The sequence below is a fragment of the Dunckerocampus dactyliophorus genome, chromosome 1 (genome assembly GCF_027744805.1).
Source record: "Dunckerocampus dactyliophorus isolate RoL2022-P2 chromosome 1, RoL_Ddac_1.1, whole genome shotgun sequence".
Classification (NCBI taxonomy): Eukaryota; Metazoa; Chordata; class Actinopteri; order Syngnathiformes; family Syngnathidae; genus Dunckerocampus; species Dunckerocampus dactyliophorus.
The window spans coordinates 44,280,529-44,303,706 of NC_072819.1; the positions used below are offsets into that span (position 1 = coordinate 44,280,529).

Genomic DNA, 23,178 nt, shown 5'->3' on the forward strand with positions numbered 1-23,178 from the left:
TGCAACCGCTTTGAAGTTGCTGGAAAGCGCATGCTGGCGGTATCTGTTTGTCATTAGTAGTCAGGGCTACTATTTAGGTGGAGCCGCATTACACGCAAAGAGCAAAACACTTTACAGTCATTGCAAATTGCGTACTGTAATCCTTCGCCATTTCGCACTTGACTCTACCATGGTTTTTTAAAACTATATGAATAAACGTGGTTGAATGCAGCCTATTGGTCAAAAAATATGCACATTTAAGCAAATTGTATGTATTTTAATTTTTAAATTTAGTATTTTCAAGGATAGAAAAAAATGGCTAAATGAACTCAAATATAAATATAAGGCATTCAGAAGAGTATTTTACACTGGCCAGTAGGTGTCAGTAATGTTACTGTAATGTTCAGTGTGAGAGACAAGCACCAGACTTGATCTCCCTAATAACAGGCTTTTATTGCAGGTTTGAATTAACAGGCACAATAATCCCTAACAAGGGCTACCGTTGCGTCCGTTAACCCACACCAAGCTAAAACTCAACTCTGAACCCCTGACGTCACTTCCTGTCCGGCCCTCAGCTCAACTAGCACTGGAACACATTTACAGAACACACACGAGTATGAGTCTTATTTATGTCTTAAATGTCTTATTTTCCTTTTGTTATGTCTACTATATTGGGTAATATGACTGTAAAGATGACTCTAGGTGTGTTATTTCATGTCTGGAGAGCTCTGATCATGTTAAAAACCGTATTTAAAAGGTCGTAAACAGGTTTTCTTTGCTGTTAACTATGAAAATATTCCATTTAGAAATAAGGAATCCTACTTGGTGGAAATTCATTTTTCACAGTCGGGTCTGCAACCAGTTCACCATCATAAACGAAGGACTGTAGTTACAATCCAAAGGCTAAACTTGGCAATAATTCCAGAACGCGTTCATACTGAGCTTGTTGCTCTTTCGAACACAGTGCAGTTTGATGAGTGCTCACGCACGCACCGATATCATTATCAGCAGAAAAAACGGCATGATCGGCCAATAACATTGGACATCCCCAGTTGTCATATAATGGCATGACATTTTTAATCTTCTTACTTGAAAAATGTACAAAGTTAGCCATCCAACATCATTTGGGTAATGACACATAAACGTAGAAAGCACAAAAGCATTCTGTTCCGACCAATCATTCGTAAGTCAGAGTGACGTTTTGCAGTAGTCTCTTAAGTGGCTAAGATTGTTCTAACCGAAGGTCATGCCCACGTCTTTAACATTGCTCCCTCCTTAACTTTTATTTGGATGTCAATGTTGGATGATGTGCTGTAGCTTAGGGGCTGGTGTAACGCACATTAGAGAAACAGAGCAGTTAAAAGCGGGAAGACGGTGTCTTAAAGTCCCACTTTGCAAAGCTCCTAAATTCATGACCACTTGTATAAAGATACTGTTCATACAGCTGAGAGTCCGTGAAGCTAAAGTCATTAGAAGTTCCCCGAAAAGCCACCTGGCCCTGAGTGCCTGTCTGTTTGTCTGTGTCTGTCTGTCTGTCTTCTGGAGGAGACAAGTCTGTCTCCATGGGTTTCCCTTGGCTATTTTCCATTTCTTCTGGCTGACTTCCTCTTCTCTTTTTCTTGTGGTTTCTCCACACCTTCCCTCTCATCCGGCAGATGCGAGTGGTGAAAGCATTCCGTAGTTCGCTGTACGAGGGCCGGGAGAAGCCAGAGTCCCGCAACTCCATCCACAACTTCATGGCCCACCCGGAGTTCCTCATCAATGACCTCATCCACAACATCCCGCTGATTGATGACACTGATGTGGATGACGAATCAGAGCTCAGCAGATACCAGCACGTGCACCCGGCCCTTCGCAAGCCGCCACCCCCTCCCACTCAGCCCCAGCCCACGTCCCGCACCCGCCCCACCCGCCCATACCGCCAGTATAGCCTCCCAGTGACCCAGTGCAACCGAAATAATAACAACAGCAGCAGCAGCACTTCATCAATTGCCCCTGACGACATGCACAGCATCATCCCTGTTACCCCCGGCAACCACCATCTCCATCATCACCACCATCAACACTGCAGCAGCCATCATACCAGGGACCGGCTGGGGAAACCCGCAACCCCTCACCTAGCCCACCTCTACTGTGTGGAGACCACCTTATGACTGAGTAGGTGGGGGTGGGGGGGAGGAAAAAATGGGAGCAGAGGAGAGAGCTTGAGGACGCACACATGACATTTTCATCCAGTCTCTTTTGTCACACGAGGGGGGGGGGCATGCAGGAGAGAGAGGACAATGGCCGCAGATTGCTACTTCTAGCTCCATGAGAATATTGACACTTTCAAGCCCTTTGACCCCCCTCAAACTACGACCTACGCCCCCTCAGCAGCCTCCTGCCCACCCCACCTTGGCCTCACTCGCTTTTTCACCCGCCCTGGTAACGGCGGGTTTGGCGATGGAGTAAATCCATCCTTCAAAGCGCTATCAGACCTGGGTCGTGAGGCAACGGGGGGACTCCAGACCTCTCCCGTTCATATTGGTGTTCATTCATTCTGGTTGCCATCGCAACCCCCCCACCCCCCGCCTCCTGGCCTGCCATGACATCACGATGATGTGGTTATCGTCAACTCATTTGGCTTGTGATCTAATCGTTCAAGCTTTAACTTGCCATTTCTCAACATAATGGTGCTCATTGTTTGTTTCTCACACGGCTTCAGTTCTTCTCCCGCATGACGTCATTTTTCACTTGACTTCCTACTGTCCCCTCACCCCAGCCCTCTCGCAATGTGCGTGTGTGTGTTGTCTTGTCTGTCTCTTCTGGGGGGGGTTGGGGAAGCTAAATTGAAACAAAAATTCAAGCAAATACTATTCATTTAAGCCTAATAGTAAATGAAGGATATACAGTATATACATATGTATATATGAATATATATGTTATTTTTTTGAATGATTGGAAAGCGACAACACAGAACTTCTTCAGTCGCCAATCCTCGAATGCTGCCCGAATGCCATGTTGTGTGTGTGGGGGGTTCACACATATACATACAGTACACTGGGCCCCCGCATATAATGAACTGATCGATGGCATATGTGTCAACATTATATTCTGTCTAGGCTCCTCATTCCACACGTTGTTTTGCCTCGCTTTCCCGAATCTTCTTTCCTTTTTGAGGGGAAAAAAGCTGAATGCTTGTGAAGCATTATCCCTTTAAATGGCATCAGGTCACAATGCACAGACTATGGCCCTTTAAGACGAACATGCACTCACCTCAAACCCGCTCCTGCTCGCATGCCATCAGGTCGTCTCCATCACAAACCAGCCAACCCCCCCTCCCCCGTCGCAGGATGCGGATAGATAGATGGTTGAATTGATAGCTTTGTTGCCACAAAGCGACAAACAACTGGAATCTTGCAGGCTAAGTGTTACCCAGAGTATTAGCTACACACATCATGTCGTGTCGATGACGACACGTTCACCGTCATCGTGTTGTCAAGTTGAAGAACCAGCTCATAGTGCTTGCATGAGAAGACCCATATTATCATATGTTATACGCTTGGCATTTTATTTCTTTAAAACTGGAAACCACGGGTGTGAGTCCGCCCAAACGCGTGTGATGCTGACGACGCAGCTTGCTTGTAGGGCAAACCAAGGCCATTGAGGACATGAGCCTCAGCCCCAGAATCTCAAAAGAGGCAAAAACACATCTTTGATGACTAATACGGAGAGAGCGTTACAAATGTCCCCACCCCAGCACGATAATATATATTGAAATATTGAATCATTGTCTTTTGTTGTCTTTGCTGTCTGGCCGGGAGAAATGACGTGCGATTTTACTGCCTCATAGTGAGGCGTGTGGGGTCCATTTTGAACCCCATGGAAGTTACCAAATATGGTTCTTTGCCCCATAAGTGTTGCAAGTGAACAGACCCGTGCTTGAAGGTCTTGTGCAGTCACTCTACAAAGAGACAAACACTAAAAGGTAACAGTAAACTAATTCTGGTGACAACTGTAACACAATCATGACAGTTCCTGTAACCCATCTGGTTTAGCCAGCCCAGGGTTCCGCAGAAAAAGAGTTGAGTGCACTAACCTAGCCCAGACTGTCAACTCGATGTCCAGCGTGACTCTTCAGGTTCAGGGAGTTGGGTTTACCAACGTACATTCGCACAGCCACACTAGCTGGCATCCGTTATATGAGCCCCATGAAGAAGAAAAAACTCCCCCACGGACTGGGATTGAGTCCATGCCCTCTGCTTTAAAAGGCAGCAGCTGTACCATTACACCACCAGGGTGATGAGTGCAGTGTCTTAGTACTCTCTTTTTCGTCTCTCCTGCCTCTGGCTGACTTGGTGCGCTATCCCTCACAGCGGCAGTGCCGAGAACACCCCCCGTCGCACAAAATACGCACAGCGCATGTTCAGCGTGTAGAGGGGGGCGGCTCTGAAGCATTTTTGATAGGCAAAACTGAATGACATGCCCTTAGTTTGCCCTATTAATCTCCTCTGCGTTGTCATGGTAACAATGTGAAAAAGGAATCATGGAGTGTTTTAAGATGTAACATTGGAGGCAGAGCTGCATGAGCACAAATCTTTTGACAACACACTTGATGGAACGACAGCGGGCGCCATGTGAGCTGGTGGCGTCACATTCCTCCACATCCATCATGCCCACACACCAGAGTGTCGCCCAGTGCCCCATGTTACAGCGGGTGTGCGTGAACTGCTGACTTCATGTCGCCCCGGAGCGCCGCTGCAACGCGATGCAAATCAACAATCTCGCCACCCCCAGCCCGCCAAACACCGCCTTCCACCAGCCCCCCCCCCCCAGACCCCTACCGCAGTTTTCTCCTGTTGACTTCCTGACCGGACCCACCATGGGAAACAGGCAAGGGCGGATAATATGCAACTTGACTTGACATGTCATCACGTGTAAACCCAGATTAGAAATGCAGTGCAACAGGGATGCTAACACATGCAAAAACAGCGCAGGAACACGCGTGTCCTGCGAGTTCTGTTTCAGGATGGGCGCAAGGCTCTCTGGGAACATCCTTAACTGTACAGAACTCTTGTCTTCTTGAATGCTCATCATCATCATGGCCGCCACCGACACCCGGGTGGTAGCATTGTGTTGCTCTGTCTGTTTGGAAGCATGCATTTTGGTATCATTAATGTCACTCTTTATGTGTAGGTAAATCATTTAGGCTACTGTCACGACTGTGTGCTATGAACTCTCCACGTTAGCTCTGTCTCTCTCACAAACACACACACACGCACGCACGCACACACACACACACACACACACACGCACGCACTCCTGTTCCAGTCTAACCTTGTCTATTTCAGCGCCTCGTAGCACAGCTCTGTCAGTGCTTCTTACAGTACACGAAAAGAAGAAAAACACATACTGATGAATCTTACAGTGTTGTAAATTAGACGGTCCAGTTCCTGCCATCTCTGTCCATCCGTCCAGCCATGTTACATCATGATGTTGTGAGATAGTTTTAACAGAAGGCAAAGCAGAACGTGACAAAGAATATATTTATCCAAAATTAGAAACTTGTACGACTGCATCCAAACTGTACAGATCGCCCCAAAATGTGCACACGCGCAATTTTAATTTACAGGTACTATGTTCCTGTTACTTTTTTTATGCTGTTCTTTTATTTTAGTCCTTTTGCTTTTTGTAAGGAGGAACAACAAAATGGAAGCACTTGTATATTACTATGGTTACTGATTTTCTCCACCGGTGCTCCCACTGATGGAAAACAGACGTCGCACATTCTCCTGAGCATATTCTGAGGGCTGTGTTTTCTGTCCATTGAACAGCCCCCGAAGCGTGCAGTTCAGTCTCTTTAAGACCTGAGGCGTGACTCTGTAAATAGGCAAACAGGAGATACAATCGTACCTCATTATGAGCTAAAGGACTGGACAAAATGAGGCTGGACAACTGGAGGGTGGCACAGAGCTAGAGACTGCAGAAGTGCAATGCATTGTTTGCATTGTTTAGGCTGCTCTTTTAGATCTGCTGCAAGTATTCACGGCCGGGGAGAAACTGAGGCTTTTACATTATTCATTATACATACTGTTGTATATTTTGTGCGTGGAATGGTTCCCCTTCTTGCACACTGCAGAGCTGTTCTGCCGACAGAAAATACAGCCTGAACTGTGCTGAAATGAAAAAAAAAGACCAAAAAAAAAAAACCCATAAAGACTTGAATATATTAAAGAGTTACCTGCCTGTTATTTAAATGAATAAATATCTATATATGAGAAAGAACACACCTGTATACTGTAGACTAAAACTGTATGGAAATCTAAGATAATTTATCGGGAATTAAGTCCAACACCTTTTGTCTGTATGAAAGAAAAAAAAATACATCAAAGTATTCTACAATAATAACTTTGACAAAGTCTGTGTGGTCCTGTGTTGTTTGTTCTCTCTTGAACGTCTCGTCACCAGTGGCATGGATTGGGCCTCGTTCACAAACACTTCTGGAGGTTTTTTTGGTTTCCTTTATTCAAGCCATCTTGACACTTGCACAAATTTTGTCCCCACAGTGGTACGCAATTTCGCTTGCCAATGACGACATTGGCCGTGGAACAGGCGTGAAGTATGTGTAAACTGTGTGGGGCTGCTTGCCGGAGTCGCAAACACAACGCAACCTATTCGCGAGCAATGCGAGCGGTGCGTATCGAATCGTGTCACATGCCTTATAATTGTCGTAGATGGATCCAGCTTTGCGTGGCTTCTTCAGAGCAACTTGTTTGCCGTCCACAGCCCCCAAATACTTGTGGTAGTTCCATCTGGAACTAAAACTGATCATAACGCCTTAAGTGCTGTCTTCCAGTCACCCATACTGTCTGCGCTTTCCTTTTTCCAGAAAGGCCTACTGTTAAGGATGTTCCTTAATCGATAAATATAGATTCAAGAGTTTTTTATATTGTTTTTTATATGGGTCCAATTTGCCAGAGGATATTCCTTTTAAAACACTTCAGAAGTGTCATCTCTGCATAGTTACTCAAACAATTACACAGCAACAGGATTTCAGGGTATTCCAGGAGTATGGCATACCGGATCACCAACTTCGGGGCTGTTCACTCCCTGTGTGACCGGTGTCAGAGCTCAGTGCGCATTGCCGGCATTACGTCAGACTCGTTTCTAGTGAAGTTTGGACTCCGCCAGGACTGTCACCGTTTCCGTTCGTAACTGTTACGGACAGAATTTCTAGGCACAGCCGGAGCTTTGGGGGGGATCCAGTTTGGTGGCTGCAGGATTGGTGGATGGATGCATAGCTTTTGAAACCAATACACCGAAACAGAAGACTTGGGTTGTGGCGCACCATCATTGTGAACATGCTGTTGTTTACGGCAATGTTCGTGCACTTGTGGATGTTGTGGCTAACTCCCATTCTCTGTACCACTTGCCAGGCGTACTTAAACCTTTCTTAATATTCCAAAATGTATTTCATCCCATGAATAAGCAAACGCGGCACTTAAAAGAATTATTTACAGCTATAAAATCAATGAGATATTCACAAATTAGCAAACTACATTGCACGATCAATCAGATTACATTATGCCCAAGTACTTAACATTTATTGATGTAGTAGTTTGCCACTATTACTAGAATTTGTCAAATTTTAATGCAATATGACGCTAGAGATGTTATTTTATATAAATACACTGCTTTCAAATGTGGATGCATTTTTTTTTTACCTTGCTTGTTTTTCTTTCAGGAACTGCTGCAGAAGTCTTTTGCTAACTTTGCCACCCTCTTGTTATCACTGAAATGGGTGTAATGATCTGATATCACCACAAGATGGGGCAAGAAGTGTCCCTGAATGAGGCTAATACGGGGGTCGGCAACCTTGCAACCATCAAAAGAGCCATTGTGCCTCTGCTTTCAGTAAAACAAATAAAATAGTCTGGAGCCGCAAAACATTACACAGCTTATACACTTTTAAAAGTTTTAATCTTTTTTAAATTGGACTTGTTACAACAACACAATTCAACTCACAGAAGCGCATGTGCAGGTCTACTTTGAAATCATTTGAACACTGAACTATGGAGGCCTTTTGGAGTCATTCCTGTGTTTGTGTAAAATTAAAAGTAGCCAACTTGAACATAAAAAAGCCCATCAGAGTTCACATATCTCGGCGAAAAAGCCGCAACAAGGAGGCTGAAGCGCCAAACGCGGCTCCGGAGCCATGGGTTGCCGACCACTGGGCTAATCAGTTGAAGTTTAGAAAAAAACAAAAACAACATATCATGGTGCTTAAAGGCTAAAATGTAATGTCTGTGTATGCCTACGCAGCTTCTCAGGAGGTTAAGCGTGCCTTGCTAGTAAAATCACAGGCCTTGTGTCCCCATTGGTGTTTGGAGCGAGTGTGTTTTTACTTTACTTTTTTTTTTGGGCCTAACTAAATGGTAATGTAAACATGCTGGACTTTAAAGGGTTAAAAACCCCAAAATATAATTAATAATTGTGTATTATTTAGGCAGAAACGTTTATATTTTTTTAAATGCAGATTTTAAGTACCTTTTTTATAACTTTAGGCCCATAGGGTGTATTTAAAGGTACCCCACTCTGGGGGTGGAGAAGTATGACGGAAGTTCTCCATTGGAGGTGCATGACTGACTTACAGACGCTATAGTGACAAAATGTTGCGTTTTCATTAGTGGTACTAAACTGTACAATAAGTACATATACTGTACGTCTATTACACACAGGGACGGACCATTAAGGCAAAGTAGGCAATTAGGCTCTGCAAGGGCCAGGGTCACCACTGCCAGCAGTACCCATATATATAATCATGTATAATTATGTTAGCAAACTAAAAAAATAACACAACAAAAAAGAACGCCATCTGAAAGATACATTCATATTATCAACCCCCCTCTCCCCCACACTATAATGGACTGTTCCATGATGACCGAGGTAATGCGCCTTTGTGAGAAGCTAACTGTGAAGCTACTTAAAATGAAGCGAATTTACCAGAGCGGGTTTGAGAAGAGGTAACGGCGAGAGGACGCCAAAAATATATATTGCCTCATGGGCGAAGGTCTCAAAATTCTCTAAGGTGTCGGTAGAAAAAATGTCAACGTCCGCTAACTACCGCGGACTGTGAGCCGAGTTCCAGTCTGCTACCGGATGCTGAGTTTGGTGCTGCGACACCTCACGTGTGTGTGAAGTCCAGTGAGAAGTTACAGCAACAAGTAGCACTTCCTTTCTTTGACATTTATGCAATGAAAAACATGGACTACAATATGGATGTGCTTCAACAAGATAATGAGAAAATATGAAAAACCTCCATTGGACGTCTCTCCCATGTGGAAATTGGGAGAAAACAATAGTTAGCTAAGTGTTTATGTCTGTGAGAGACCAAAACAGCGAGAGTTTGTGTTCAGAGAGGAGGCGTTAATGATTTCTCCCCATTTCCATGCCTTCCTCCTGACACTGTATAGTTATGACTGTTGGGATATATTGTTTTGTAATTGCTTTTGTTAGTGTAATTGGTCATATTCACCCTCAATACACACACACACACTTGCACACTTCTTGTGATGATTTCTGGGTTGTTTTTGTTCAAAAATAAATATCCGGCATTTTGACATTCGCTGGACTTATATTTGAAAGTTTATTTTTTCTGTTCATCCCATATTAATTTAGTGCAATGTTGTGTATTGATAGGGGCCTTGCTACGTTCCTGCTTTTTTGTGTTAAAAGAACATATGAAGAGGGCCCCAAAAAGTCCGCCACTGACTACACAGCAATGATTTAACTTATATCAGACATCTAACTCTATCTAGACATCCCACTGGGCCTTCATCAGAAACTAATGTATTATTACAAGAATCCAAAAACAGATAACATTTCTGGTGTCATCAATTGAGTACAATAACAGAACTATGCATTAACACATTGTATTATTGACTGTAATGAAGGTGTCGCTTACTTGGGGTAATTGTAGAAACACAAGCATAACAAATGTTTCAGATTTCTTAATTTATAGGGGTGTAACGGTACGTATTCAAATTTTGTGGTACGGAGCCACACAACTGCGTACCGGTTTCTCACGTGCACATTTTAGCTGCAGGACAGGAAGTGTACGTCCGACGTTGCGATGCACCGCCAAAAACCTGGGTAGTGTGCCTATAAGCGGACAAAAATTGCGAGCATTCGTCGTAGAAAACGGAGATCGAGGCGGATTACCACGGTGCAGAAGGGCTGCGTCGACCGTTTGGTACCGAACGCTGAGCTACTCAGGCTAATTTAGCAGTCGGTGGCGGCGAATGGCTAGCGGCTAATGCTAAGGAGAAACCGAGAGAGTCGCTTCCGTCGGTCAAGTCTAAAGAAAGAAAAGTTGATAAAAACGAAAGAGCTGACCCACCAAAAATAGATAGGGAACGGTTCTACAAGCTGGAATGATTAATGCTGCGCTCCAGATAATACAAAAACTGAGATAATAGTGAACTCTGTTCAAACGGTTACTGTTCTTTAAAAAAATGCTGTAAACGAGGGATGTCCAAAATGTGGCTGGGGGCCAATTTCGGTTGGCAACTTATTATATTTTGTTATAAAAATAGATGTTATTGATATTATTAGTACACATATTTGCTTTGTCAGCTATACTGCAAAGCTTTGCATGCAAACACAGTATATTGCCCTGCATTAGATTGGTTTTTAGCATCTTTAAAGGTGCAGTTTTACTTTTTTTTTAACCAAAAAAAGCATATGTTACCAATAGTGATTCAAGAGAACATAATTAGGCATTGTTTGTAAGTAAAAATGGTTTCAAAATCTATTCATTTATATATACATACATTTTTAAAAATCATGTTTCATAAAACTACAACCTATTGTTAGTCAAAGAAATATGCATATTTAAGCAAAGTTTACGTATGTTGGCTTAAGCATTTTCAAGTATAAAAATGACTAAATCAACTAAAATGCAAATACAGGGCAGCCAGAAGACGCATTAAACGGCTCATAACTTCATACAAGGCACACTATCGGCCGATAGATGAGACCAAACCAATCAGAGCACGCTGTTCTTGGCCGCTGATTAGCTCAGCCTCACGCAGCATCCAGTCCCGCTTCGTTTCCCTCGCACGCGCCTCTGTCTCGCTAAGCAGCGGAAATATCTTTGTTCTTGTGTTTCTGATTTATGAGAATTTTTATGAAGTCCCACGATGGCTCCTAAACACGCTGCCTCTTTTAAGCCTTTGGACAATGAAACTAAGCGCCGTAGGAAGATGCTTACCATTCAGCAGAAGGTGAAACTCTTGGATATGATCAAGGATGGCAAGAAAATCGTCGAGGTTGCCCGCCATTATGGCTTGAATGAGTCCACCGTTCGCTCCATCCGCAAGGATGAAAAGAACATCCGTGCAGCAGCTGCCGTCTCCTTCAACAAGGAGGCAAAGCGCGTCGCGACAAGCCGTAATAAGTTCATAATGATAACTGAGTCTGCCCTAGCAATTTGGATCAGCGATAGCCGCAAGAATAACGTCACGCTGAATTCGCTGGTCATCCGGGAGAAGGCTAGGCAGCTCTATCAGCGCTTCACGGCAGACGATCCTCAACCTGGACCCTCTTGTGCAACCTTCAAAGATTTCACGGCGAGCAAGGGTTGGTTCGAGAAGTTCCAGAAGAGGTACCAGCTGAAGAGTGTCGTTCTCCACAGAGAAGCTGCCTCTGCGGACCAGTCTGCAGCAGAGGACTATGTGAACAGCTTCCAGAACATCCTTGAGGAGGGGAATTATCTTCCAGAACAGGTTTTCAATATGGATGAAACAGGACTGTTCTGGAAAAGAATGCCTTCCCGCACATTCATTTTCAAGGATGAGGCCAAGGTCCATGGCTTCAAGGCGTACAAAGACCGCGTGACTGTCGTTATGTGTGGAAATGCTGAGGGGTTTTTGCTCAAACCTGCCCTCATCTACAAGGCCAAGAACCCGAGGGCCCTCAAGAATAAAAACAAGAACCTGCTGCCAGTGCATTGGATGCACAATGCCAACGGCAGGATCACAAAGCAGCTGACATCGGACTGGTTCCACAAGTGCTTCATCCCCCAAGTCAAGCTGTATCTCGTGGAGAAGGGACTCGAGTTTAATGTCCTTCTCCTCATGGACAATGCTGAAGGTCATGCCCAAGAACTGACCTATGACGGTGTGCGGATTGAGTTCCTTCCTCCCAACACCACTTCACTGATCCAGCCCATAGATCAAGGTGTTATTCGCACGTTCAAAGCCCTCTACACGCGAAACGCCCTGCAGCACCTCGTCGAAGCCATGGATCTTGAGGAGAACTTCTTGCTGAAGGACTGCTGGCGACAGTATACGATCGCAACCTGTCTGAAGAATATTCATGTCGTGTTGAAGGACATAAAGATGGAGACCGTCAATGCCAGCTGGAAAAAGCTGTGGCCTGAAATTGTTCACGACAATACAGGATTCACCCCAGAGGATATAAGCAACTCGGCAGTGGTTAAGGCAGTAAGGCTAGCGCGGATGCTGGGAGGAGAAGGTTTCGCGGATATGACCCGCAATGACGTGGATAAGCTGCTGGAGACGCATTTGGATCCCTTAACTGACGAGGATTTGGTGGAGATGGCAAAGTCTGCGAGTGAGGAGGAGGACGAGCAGCCAGAGGCTGCTGAGGACCAGGAGGAGGAAGCTGGCCTTACCCTTGAACGTCTCTCACAAGTCACAAGAGCCATTAAGGAAGTTCAGGACATGATTGATGAATGGGACCCACAGATGATGCGTGCATTGCGGTTCCAGAATGCACTTGATGGAGCGATGGAACCCTACAAAGACCTTCTCACGCTGATGAAAAAACAGCACCAGCAACTGCCTGTCTCGATGCTCTTCAGCTGTGCACCCAGACACCCACTGCCTAGGCCTAGTCCTTCTGCTCAAGTGGTGCCTCTAGAGGAGCAGTAACCCTGCTTTTCTTTGCTGCGCAGTACATCGCTTCATCTTCAGTACTGCACAGCAGATCATCATCATCGAACAAGTTGCAGTGTTTTTACAGGTTAGTGGTTGTGTGTGTGGAATTCTAAAAATACTCAAGTATTGTTATGTAAGAGTAAGCATATCAAATGAAACAAACTGTAGGTTAGTTGGGTGTCTACTTGATGTCTTATTTACTTTTTATGTCGACTGCATTGAGTAATTGAAATGTAAACGTTACTATAGGGGTGTTATTTTATGTGTAGAGGGCTCTAATAATTTGAAAACCCATATTTAGAGGGTCGGAAGGTTTTCCATGCTCAAAACTAAATATGGAATTCTACTTTGCGGAAATTCACTTATCATGGTCTGTCTGGAACCAATTAACCGCGATAAATGGACAGCGCTTTGTGCATTTTAAAAAGTTATTTTCAATAGTATATCAATATATATTCTTTAGTGCTATTATTTCCATGATTCCAATGTGATTGAAAACAAAATGTACTATTTGCAGTCAATTTCTATCTGGTAGTCGCAATTACTTTTGTTTTTTTTGTAACCTGTTACTAGAATTGTGTAAGATAAATAAAACAGAACTTCAAAACCTGAGTACTGTATTGGATTTCATGTATTTTCAGACAGAACAGCTGTGACAGCTAAGGTGTCTCTCCCTCCCAAGGAGCAGGTCTACAACGTACTTACAAGGTAAGTGAATTTGGATTTGTTCTGTTCGTTTTATGTGGCTGTGTGAAATGGACAAATTGGAATGAAACAATGAAATGAGATGAACGGAGTGTGAACTTCAGTACTGGTACTTTTATAATGCACGTGTTTTATCAATTTAAGCTATCATTTCAGATGCCTAGCAGCCTGCCAAAAAGCTTCAACATGGATGGCGCAAAAAGAAAAGTACCACCACCCCAAAAGCTGGGGATGGAAGAAAGTCTTCTACATGTGTTTGAAAGGTTTGCACCATACGATTGCACCATGTATACATGACAGGAGCATGACTGATTTGAAGCATGAGTAATTATCTGACTATGCTTTGACTATTAATTGTAACTGATGCTGCTGTTAGTACGATGATGATGGTGGCCTGGTTTTGAAGAGGCTGTTCTCCAGTCCCATGGGCGTGCAACTGAGGCAGCTGTTAAGGATGCCACAATGAACACAGTTCACAATGCTCCAGGCACAAGGACAAATAATGTGAACAGTACTTAGTGCAGTGGAGGATAATGTGCACCGTAAGAACATTTGCACATGCTGTTTTACTTGGATTACTAACTTGAGGTTTGAGTGACTTTAATGTGGGCTTTGCTACCTCATTTTGTTGGCCCGATATGCTTGTGGTCATTATTGGCACGTCTTTTTTTAAAATACTGAACTTTCCCAGTTGTACAAATATTGTTGCAAATGTCTGGAATTAAAGTATTGCATAGTCTTGTAGGCCTGAAGACTGTTGTGCTGATTTTATGACTGGATTTTTTTCAAGTGTACCATCAAATACATGTTTTTCAAAACATTTTATTTTCTATTATGATGAATCCAACTATCATCTCATAGGGCAATCTAATCTGCACCTATTTATAAACCTTGTTTAAAGGCATGTAATTCTATGTTAAATGTTTACATTTAAATGGCTAAACGCTGCCAAAGCAAAGCCTGTAGGATCATTAAGACACTGCACACCCCTTCCACTACATCTTATCTTTGCTGCCCTCTGGAAGGCGCTCCAGGGCACTGAAGTGCCGAACAGCAAGGCTGAAGAACAGTTTTTACCCCTCAGCTGTTCATGAACTGAACTCCTAGCCCCCATTCCACCACCATCTGAACCTGCCCAATGACTTCTTTTTTTGCTTTCTGTATCACTGCATTGCACCTTATCATCATGCACTTTATCACTGTATTTATTTATATCTGGGGGGAATGAATGGCTAGGAAAGAGCTTTTAAATTTTGTATTGCAATGACAGTAACCCCATTCTATTCTGTCTGTAGATGTCTATGCTATGTGTACATTTCTATTAAAGGACTAGTGCCTGGTAGCTACTAAAAAAACAAAATGAAATATTCCAGCTACTGTAAGTCACCTACTGTAAGTAAAACTAATATAAAAACACCAACAGCCAGCGTATGTTACCAGTAGTGGTTAAAGAGAACATATTTAAATAAATGTATTTGTCACCATTACAAGTTAAACTTTTAAAACGTACTGTTCTAGTTAAACGAACTGACGCAAATGCACATGCCAGTCGGGTGTAAACATCACAAGAGAGATCTTCAAGAATGCGGGGATTTAATGGTGGTGGTTGCTGTATTCCTGTTCAACAGTTGAGTGATACCATACACTTTTTCAAACTGATTTTGTAACAGTCTTCCTTTTGTTGCATGCGTGTATTAGTGAGGTGTAGTTTACATGGTCAGCCAAGGATCCTTGCAACTCGCTTGAGCGCCCTTGAAAATGCTGCAGGTTTAAGTAGCAAAATTTTTCAAAACTGTCTTGAAGGTACCCCTAGCAGTCAGACATACACATTACTCAATAATACAGAACTGGAAAACGTGCAAGTGTCACATGCATATTTTTTCCCACCCAGAGAATACAACTCATTCACCCAAAGTTGGTAATATTTTCTCAACATGTGATAATACAAGTAAAACGTACAGCATACCTGTATAGTGCTACGTTAACATGACATCAGTACAAGATGGTGGCACCCTGTTTGGCGACTGAAACCCTAGCTTTCACCGTCAATATGGCCTCCTGACTTGCGAGGTAAACAAAAGTTTATACAATCGTTAATTACAACAAGCAATCAGTGTGGATTATGTATACTCTGGACAAACACCAACGACAGCTAACTGGGAGATGGAGGCAGTCCCTCAACCGAAGCATGGTTGTGGTGCTAGCCTGACGACCCATCTGTAAGCTACATCGTGACTAATTCATTGTTCATTAGTGCGCGGAGTACCTCTACATTTTTATAATTTAAAACGCATTTACTAACTGTTATGCATATTTAGGCCTTAAAACTGGATTGTGCTTCTATTCATTTAGGTTGCTAAACTATGGAACAATGGCAAATAGACAGCAAGGGGACTGGAGCTGAATCTAATCTAATCATTTCAACACTTACTTTTCTGCAAATTCCGATCCAAAATCAGAGACCATCAACATCAAGTTATCAGGACGTTTTTTTTGTTCGTTTTTTTTTTTTTAGCTGTTTGTCAATAGACATTTTCATGGGTGTCTCAATTACTCGTGTATTTTCGCCATCCTTGGGGGGTCTTGGATAGTAACCTCCATGAATAGGAGGGATCGACTGTATGTATAAAAAGGGACAGCTAATTTTTTTAAAAGGAAATACCCCATGATGGCCTTTTTTCAATGTGTGCATTGTACATCCAACCTTTACCAGACTTGACCCAAATGTTGAGGAAAAGTAAGATCTTTATCAGCAGAGAGCTTGCTGTTTAGAAAGAAAAAGAGAGATGCATTAATATCAACAGGTCCGAACACATACATTTACAACTGAAACCATTAAAATAGGATTTATTTGTTCCAACAATGGTCGAATGACACATAAGTTATGTACACATTTACTTTTCATTACAACTGATGGCAATCGGCAATTTCCTAAATCAGGTAATTCTGGATGCATGGATGCAATATTTCAATGAACTCAAATGGAGGAAAAAAGTCACAAGTAATGGTGCAGCTGTACTGAACTCCCAAAACAAAACGCAGACAGCATCCAAAGAAACAGTGGTGAATAGGTAAATAAAGTTACATATACCATTGTTACCGATACTACCTTTAAAAAAAAACAAAAAAATACCAGGCCACGTTGCCAGCAGCTTGTCCAGTCTCTTCAACCTCCAACGGCAGAATCCACTTTAGCAATAAAGAAAAACAAGTGGCGCTAAATCAAAGTATTCTTACGTATAATGGCGCTGGTTCACAGAGAGATCCAGTAGCAAAAGTAAACATTCAATTTGGATTACACAAATTTTGCGTTTTAAAAGCCAATTCAATTCAATTCAATTCAATTCAATTCAATTCAATATGACCCTGTGTGGACCTTCACCACCATTTTTTACATCTTCTGTGCCATTGCTTTCAAGATTATTTCACTCAAATAGCGTTTACATTTTTAGCTAGAACCAAACTCTAACACACAAAAAAAAAAAGCTAACAAAAATAACACATGCTCAAACTGTTGTCATACAAAAATGATTTTTAAAAGTAGAAGTAGCATTGTTACTGCTGCACATCTTAAATCTGATGGGGGAAGAAAAATGAACACGTTCTAGTCTGATCCTTACCATGGAGTCAAGCAGGTTAAGGAGTTCAGAAAGCCATTCATCTCCTCATGGTAGAGCAACCATTACCTAGAAGAAACTGTCAACAGGGTTTAGCAGTAACGATCAATCAAGCCATCATGTCATTAGATACATGCACAATCAGCAGTTCTTATGTATAAACATTCAACAGTCTTCCTCCACCATCAAGATGGTCAGTACATTGAGCCACATATCAAGTTCTGTCTCAATAGTTGAAAACAGGTAAGTACTTGACCCTACATTTTAACGGACGTGCTCGCACTCTCTGCACACTTAGTGCAGAACTCCACTGAGACATGGTTCTTGTCCACGTGGAGGCACACGCCGCCCGATGTCTCTTTCTCCTCCACTTTCACGCGTTTCCTTGGGAGCGCGTAGTCGTGCTCGTTTGAGTCGGCGCCCTGGAAAAGTGAGGAGGATAATTTCATGCCATTCACACCGCTCAGCCGTGACAACAGCTGAGCTAACATGCTCTCATTGGCCAGCACAGCTCGCAGGTACCTGGTCTCATCTTCCAGTTCCTCCACTCTTTTGGTCAACTGAGAGTTTTCCACTTTGAGCATGTTGTTTTCTGTGGACATCATACCCACTTTCTTTTCCAGGCTGTTAACGTACTCTTTCTTTTTGAGACGATTCAACCTAGCGGCAATGGCGTTTTTGTTTATCATACTGAGGGACTGCTGCTGCTTGTTCCTTATCTTCAAGGCAGACGACACACTCTCTGGAGAGGAGGCGGTTGAGACTTCAGCTCCACTATCTTGATTCTTGGCATTGTACTCACCAAGCTCTATGTCAAAGAGTGGGGAGGTTGTGTCTCGCTCAAGAGTCCATTTTAGGCCTTCAATTCCAAACAAGTCGTCGAGCTCGATTCCAGCACTGTCAAAGTCATCAACTGGGAACTCCTCAGGGAGATCTGGAAAATCTTCTATAGTCTTCACGGCACTGCTCACTTCGACCTCGAGGGATTTCAGCTCGGTGTTGCGGTGGCCTCTTCTTCTTGTGATCATTGTGTTGGCTGATGGGCAAGTGAGGTTCCAGAAGATGTGGAACTTACTCCTGTGAAGAGGAACAGATATTTAGTGTCAGTGTGAAGCAACTTCTCAGTTTGGTAAAAAAAAAACTTGGCTTTGAAATAGGTGTCACAAGAGCTCATGTCACAAAATCTCACGAGATAAACATGCGACAAGATTTCTTGTTCAGAAAAAACTGCCTAACTGTTTCCCAAGTATTAGTGTGTGTGTGTGAATGTATAAACTAGAGGCATCAAGTTAAATTTGTTTGTAGAAAGGCGCTTTATGAAAGTAAGTACATTTATTTGTAGTCACTTACAGCGCCGCCTTGCCACATCCAATATGGCGGCGACGTTGACGTAAGGCTCAGTGCTCGATGTGGTGTATACGCATATGGTTTTGACAACAACACTTCCGTGTTTCCCTGTTGTAAATGGCTGCCAAATTACACGTTTAGGGCTCACATTGTTGTTAATTATTCAGCATTACTCGTTCGTAGTGTCTTGTCTGTTGTTACCTACCTATTACGTTGCTGCGTGATTTTTTTTAGCCCTTTCTTTGAAGACACCCTATGTAAGAATGGTATGTGAACTCTGCTTGCGAAACACAGAATTACTTCTTCCTCACCGGCTTGTGAGCGGCACAGTATTAACTACATGATTCAGCAATGTTGCAATTTTGCGATGTTGATGCTACAAACTCTATATCGGCAATGTAGGGAAGAACTCACATTTCCATGCCATATCGGGACGATAATTATCGGTGGCAGATATTATCGGACAACCCTATTTACAAATTGAAGGTTATCAAGTGCTCCATAATCTAAAGAAAAACTAATTGTAAACAATCTTAGTCACACGCCATAGGATATAACTTACTCTTCATGGTTTACTGAAATTTGAACTGGAGTGGTGGTGAATAACTTTGCCTTAATGTTGAATGTAAGACAACCGAACTGTACAGAGGAACAAAAACAACACAAACGTGTTCCACCACAGTGCATGGATACACTGCTAGCTTTTACGAGGAGCCACCATCTTGAAAGTCGAACGTCTTACCAACGTCTCCCCTCAACTTTGACCGAAACTGGTCGCATATCACACGAATTGCTTTAGACTCTGTAAAGTCTTACAAACAAAGTTGTTAGTGATATGCAACTTTACGTGGAAAATATAATCCTAAAATGGGTTTGTTTGTCGTACACAAATAACGTAGCGCCTGTAGCTTGCTAACAAAGCCAAATTCACACAATGTCGTCGGAGACCAGTGAAGTGACTTGAAATTGTACCTACAAATATATTTTGGTCGATTGCATAGTCATATGATACAAATAACGCGCTATCTAAAGGCTTTTGAGGCAGTTAGCTTCCAGCGCGTAGTGTTAGCATTCGCTAAAGCTAGCTAACAGCGTGCTGCGCTACAGTCTGTATGACGCAACAATTTAAACTAGCCACAAAGCTAGTCAACTTACCACGCTGATGAAAAGTGAAATGTACAGCGATGTAACAAGAGTGGCGACCGTGTACAGAAATGTCACAATATTCCTTTGGCCGCCCACAACTTGGAAAATGAAAGCGTCGTAGCAGCCAGGGATGCTCTGCTGGCAATGGAGGAAGTGGACCGCGTCAACTGTCAAGATGGCTGCTTTGCCAGCAGCAACCTTAAAGAGATACCGATGGTGGTTAAACAGTTGTTTTTACTTTTGTGACGACGTTGTTTTGCGTGAATAAAAACCTAAGATTTTACAAAAGTATATATATCTGATGCTTATTTGTACGTGGTTACCTTGTTGCGTGTGTCTGTGTTGCTATCGCGACAGCCATGTATGAAAGACACAATCACCAGAAGCATGCTAAACAAAAGCTGCGAGTTTGCACCTGTCGGCTACCGTAGACGTACAACGCTCTATTGCCACCACAGTACTGTTAAAAAGCAGCCCACCCACTCTGTGATCTCTGAACAAATAATTACAAGTGATCATGCATGTCTTGACGGGAAGCTTTCGTAAATGCGTGCAATAATTGCCATAACAAAATTGTAGAAATGGTTGCAATGAGAAGCATTTAACGTGGCGTTAACATGATACAATGTATTTCCCGCCATCCACTTTCGATACAACTTGTACTTATTTTCTATCTTTGTTCTTTTAATATTACTGCGTTCTGTTCGTGTATATTTTTATCTTGTATTTTAATCACTGTGCAGAACTTTCTTAGTTTTAAAATGTGCTATAATAAATAAAGTGGTTTGTCCTCAGTCATTAAGGTCTTGGGTGAGCCAGAGCCTACCCTAGCTGATTGTGAGGCAGACCTGCTTCACCTTTCTTTTAATTGACTTGAAAATGTCCTGAAGGTATCACTTAGTCAAGTTTAGCACTATATCCAATGGAAATTAATCTAAAACAAAAGCTTATTGCCATTTTAACTGTCAACTTTTCCAGAATCACTAGTTTAAAAACAGTACCACAACACAATTAGCAACTGCACATCACGAATGTTATACAAACACAAATACTATCATTTATTCAGAATTTTATTGAGCATAACAGTGTAACAGCAAATGTTATCAGACACTGCCGTGTCATTTTGTCATTGCAAAAAGTGCATTTAATGAAATGTGTATCTTAGTTTTAGTCATTGTTAAAGTGAAAATCTGCATTCTTTGTTAGATGGCATAGTTGCTTCTGTCAGTTTTCAAGCAACTGTCAGATTTTCATTCTTTTCTGACTTCACGTTCATACTTATTCTCCAGTAAAATGTGATGGATTATGTTACATGTTAACAAATGCTGATTCTATAAAAGAGACAAGAATAATGCTAATGTCTTGTCCACAAAACAATGTGCATTCAACAACAAGCTCATATATTTTACATTTCAGTGAGACTCAAAAAAGCTGCAGTCCACACTTGAGCTTGTTGAAGTCACTGTGACTCCAAAGAAGGCCTTCTGCTGTCTTTGTGGAAGCAGAGGGTCCAGACACCTTGTGCTGTGTGCTGCTCTCCATCTCCACTGGCTGGTCGAACACACTCATGGGTGTGTAACTGTCCACCAGGAGACATGATGGGTCATCTGACTGGCCGGGGACTCTGCCAAGGGGGTAATTCTTCCACATAACTTTATCAGAGCACACCTGCCAAGAGGAACCTCGGAGTATTTTAGCCTTCTCAGCATCAGCACCTGACAATTTGTTCTCCTGTGAGGAGGAGGAGTTGCTCCTCTCGGATTCAAGCGCAGATGAATGGCTGTGACGCTTGAAACGCTGCAGCTTCTCATGTAAACTCTCCAGTGTGTAAATAGGCTGTAGTTTCTGCTCTGGGTCCAATTCAGAGCGTTTTTCCTGGGTGTAGATGGTGCACAGCTGCAGCAGGCTTTGTTGGGTTTCCAGAGGAAGTGGATGCTCCATGTCCTCCAGGATTAAGTAGAGCAGGTGGCGCGTGCTGACACACGGAGCATCCAAACAGGCCGAAAGCAGCTGCTGCCACCTTAACTGGATGCGATTGGAAAATATCCTGTCCTTCATTCTGGCTTTCTTCTGTGCTTTTGTTTCATAGTGGTAGTCACATTTGGTACTGTTGCAGAGCATGACTTCTGAAATCCAGGCAGAAATGTAGTACAGCCTGTGTTTACACTGCTCCACGGAGATCAGCTTCAATTCAGCAAAGAGTTTCTCCAGAAAGAGATGAATAAAAGATGGGGCATTAAGTACCTTCAGGAGGGGAAGCCAAAAAAGCAGGAAACTTCGAGGGAGTTTAGGCTCGATGAGAGAGAGGTAAACACTGTCAGATGTGTCACAGCCTAATGATGACAGTTGTTGAGCTGTTGGAATTAGGAAGCCATCTTCTAGGAGGACATCAATCAGCAAATCAGTCCACTCCACAGAAAACTGCTTAATCTCACCTAGTATCCAGCTGATATCAGCCAAAGGGTCCTGACATGAGTTCTCATCATTGTCCTCATGTAGCGCCCCATAAACGAGGTACTGCTCCTTTTCAAACGATATCAGAAGGTCCCTTCCGTTCTTGTATGCTTCCATTTCTTTTTGCCTTGCAATGAGCTCCTCTTCTTGTTTCTTCAGGTCTACCTCCTCATCCTCTGCATCTGACTCCCAGTCCTCACTCGGACCTCCTCCCAACTGTCTGGACCAATACTCCTGCTGGAGCCACTCCAGAACCACCTCGCATCCCTTTCTGCACAATTTCAAGGCAGGCATTTTACGGTGAGTGACGTCATGCCGCAAATTAATGATCCATTCTGGGATGTTCAAGTTTCCAGCAAGTGTCCTCAACGGGCGGGCAATTTTGCCTTGCTGGCGTTCAGTGATCAAGTTAGTAAACCTGACCAAGGCTGCGCCATAAAGCAGAACCAGGTCATGAGAGTCCAGCTTCCCGGACCGATCCAGCACCTGGCACCTCACCAGGTCGGCGGTGCAGTCCATTGCCACAGGAGTGCTGTTGGCATACCTGGCTTTCCACGCCGATATCCTATGAAGAGCATTCCTCTGTAAGGCGGAATCTTTGGAGTACAGATATTCCCGTACTTGATCCCACTCAGCTTTGTTGATCCATGCTACCACATGGCGCCTCTTCAAGGAGCCCTTCTTCCTCATTTTAAAGGCAAATTAGGTGAGCGGCGGTCGTGCAAATGACACAAATTCCTTTAAATCACGCGAACTCGATCGAGGTTTGCGGATGCTCTTTTAAACGCGGATGAAAAGCAATCAAAGGTTGTAAACTTTTAGCTATTTTCCAGAGAGCAATAGGACCTCCAACGGAAATGTAGTTTCTTTTTCTTCTTCTTAATTTCTGCCACATTGTGAACTCTATAGCTCAATGGCGCCACCTACTGATCACAGATTATGTTTTTTTTAGAAGCGGGAATTTCAGCAACAAAGACTACCACATATGT

The 23,178-nt window shown here is 43.1% G+C and overlaps 4 protein-coding genes across 15 annotated transcripts in view; 2 read left to right on the forward strand and 2 right to left on the reverse strand.

Moving 5' to 3' along the window:
* atp2b3b (ATPase plasma membrane Ca2+ transporting 3b) overlaps positions 1-9,474 on the forward strand; it is a 72,689-nt gene extending 63,215 nt beyond the window's left edge. For 3 of the 6 annotated variants that reach the window (XM_054795382.1, XM_054795399.1, XM_054795390.1), the window contains one exon: positions 1,635-1,820. In XM_054795382.1, coding sequence (XP_054651357.1) covers positions 1,635-1,660 — 26 coding nt within the window. In that variant the 3' untranslated portion in view covers positions 1,661-1,820. Of the gene's footprint in view, positions 1-1,634 lie in introns of all 6 variants that reach the window. The other 3 variants (XM_054795467.1, XM_054795243.1, XM_054795323.1) reach the window with 3 other exon arrangements.
* A 570-nt stretch (positions 9,475-10,044) lies between these two features.
* LOC129190253 (tigger transposable element-derived protein 1-like) lies at positions 10,045-14,369 on the forward strand. Of its 6 annotated transcripts, none has more exons than XM_054792826.1 (4): positions 10,045-13,005; positions 13,562-13,628; positions 13,770-13,888; positions 14,002-14,369. In XM_054792826.1, the coding sequence occupies exon 1, from the start codon at positions 11,160-11,162 to the stop codon at positions 12,912-12,914; it is 1,755 nt and encodes a 584-aa protein (XP_054648801.1). In that variant the 5' UTR covers positions 10,045-11,159; the 3' UTR covers positions 12,915-13,005; positions 13,562-13,628; positions 13,770-13,888; positions 14,002-14,369. The 6 variants fall into 6 exon arrangements, with proteins under 6 accessions (XP_054648801.1, XP_054648790.1, XP_054648775.1 ...); XM_054792815.1 differs by having other exon boundaries at positions 13,782-13,888; XM_054792800.1 differs by having other exon boundaries at positions 13,562-13,888.
* Positions 14,370-16,646: 2,277 nt separating this feature from the next.
* crebzf (CREB/ATF bZIP transcription factor) lies at positions 16,647-19,928 on the reverse strand. Of its 2 annotated transcripts, XM_054792839.1 has the most exons (4): positions 19,745-19,928; positions 17,504-18,319; positions 17,246-17,321; positions 16,647-16,814 (listed from the first exon to the last, which is right to left on the reverse strand). In XM_054792839.1, exons 2-3 carry the CDS (start codon positions 18,268-18,270, stop codon positions 17,312-17,314), a joined length of 777 nt encoding a protein of 258 aa, XP_054648814.1. In that variant the 5' UTR covers positions 18,271-18,319; positions 19,745-19,928; the 3' UTR covers positions 16,647-16,814; positions 17,246-17,311. The 2 variants fall into 2 exon arrangements, with proteins under 2 accessions (XP_054648814.1, XP_054648821.1); XM_054792846.1 differs by having other exon boundaries at positions 17,246-18,319; positions 19,745-19,922.
* An 869-nt stretch (positions 19,929-20,797) lies between these two features.
* On the reverse strand, positions 20,798-23,066 carry las1l (LAS1 like ribosome biogenesis factor). The gene has a single exon (XM_054782137.1). It carries the CDS (start codon positions 22,877-22,879, stop codon positions 21,158-21,160), a length of 1,722 nt encoding a protein of 573 aa, XP_054638112.1. The 5' UTR covers positions 22,880-23,066; the 3' UTR covers positions 20,798-21,157.
* Positions 23,067-23,178: the final 112 nt, after the last annotated feature.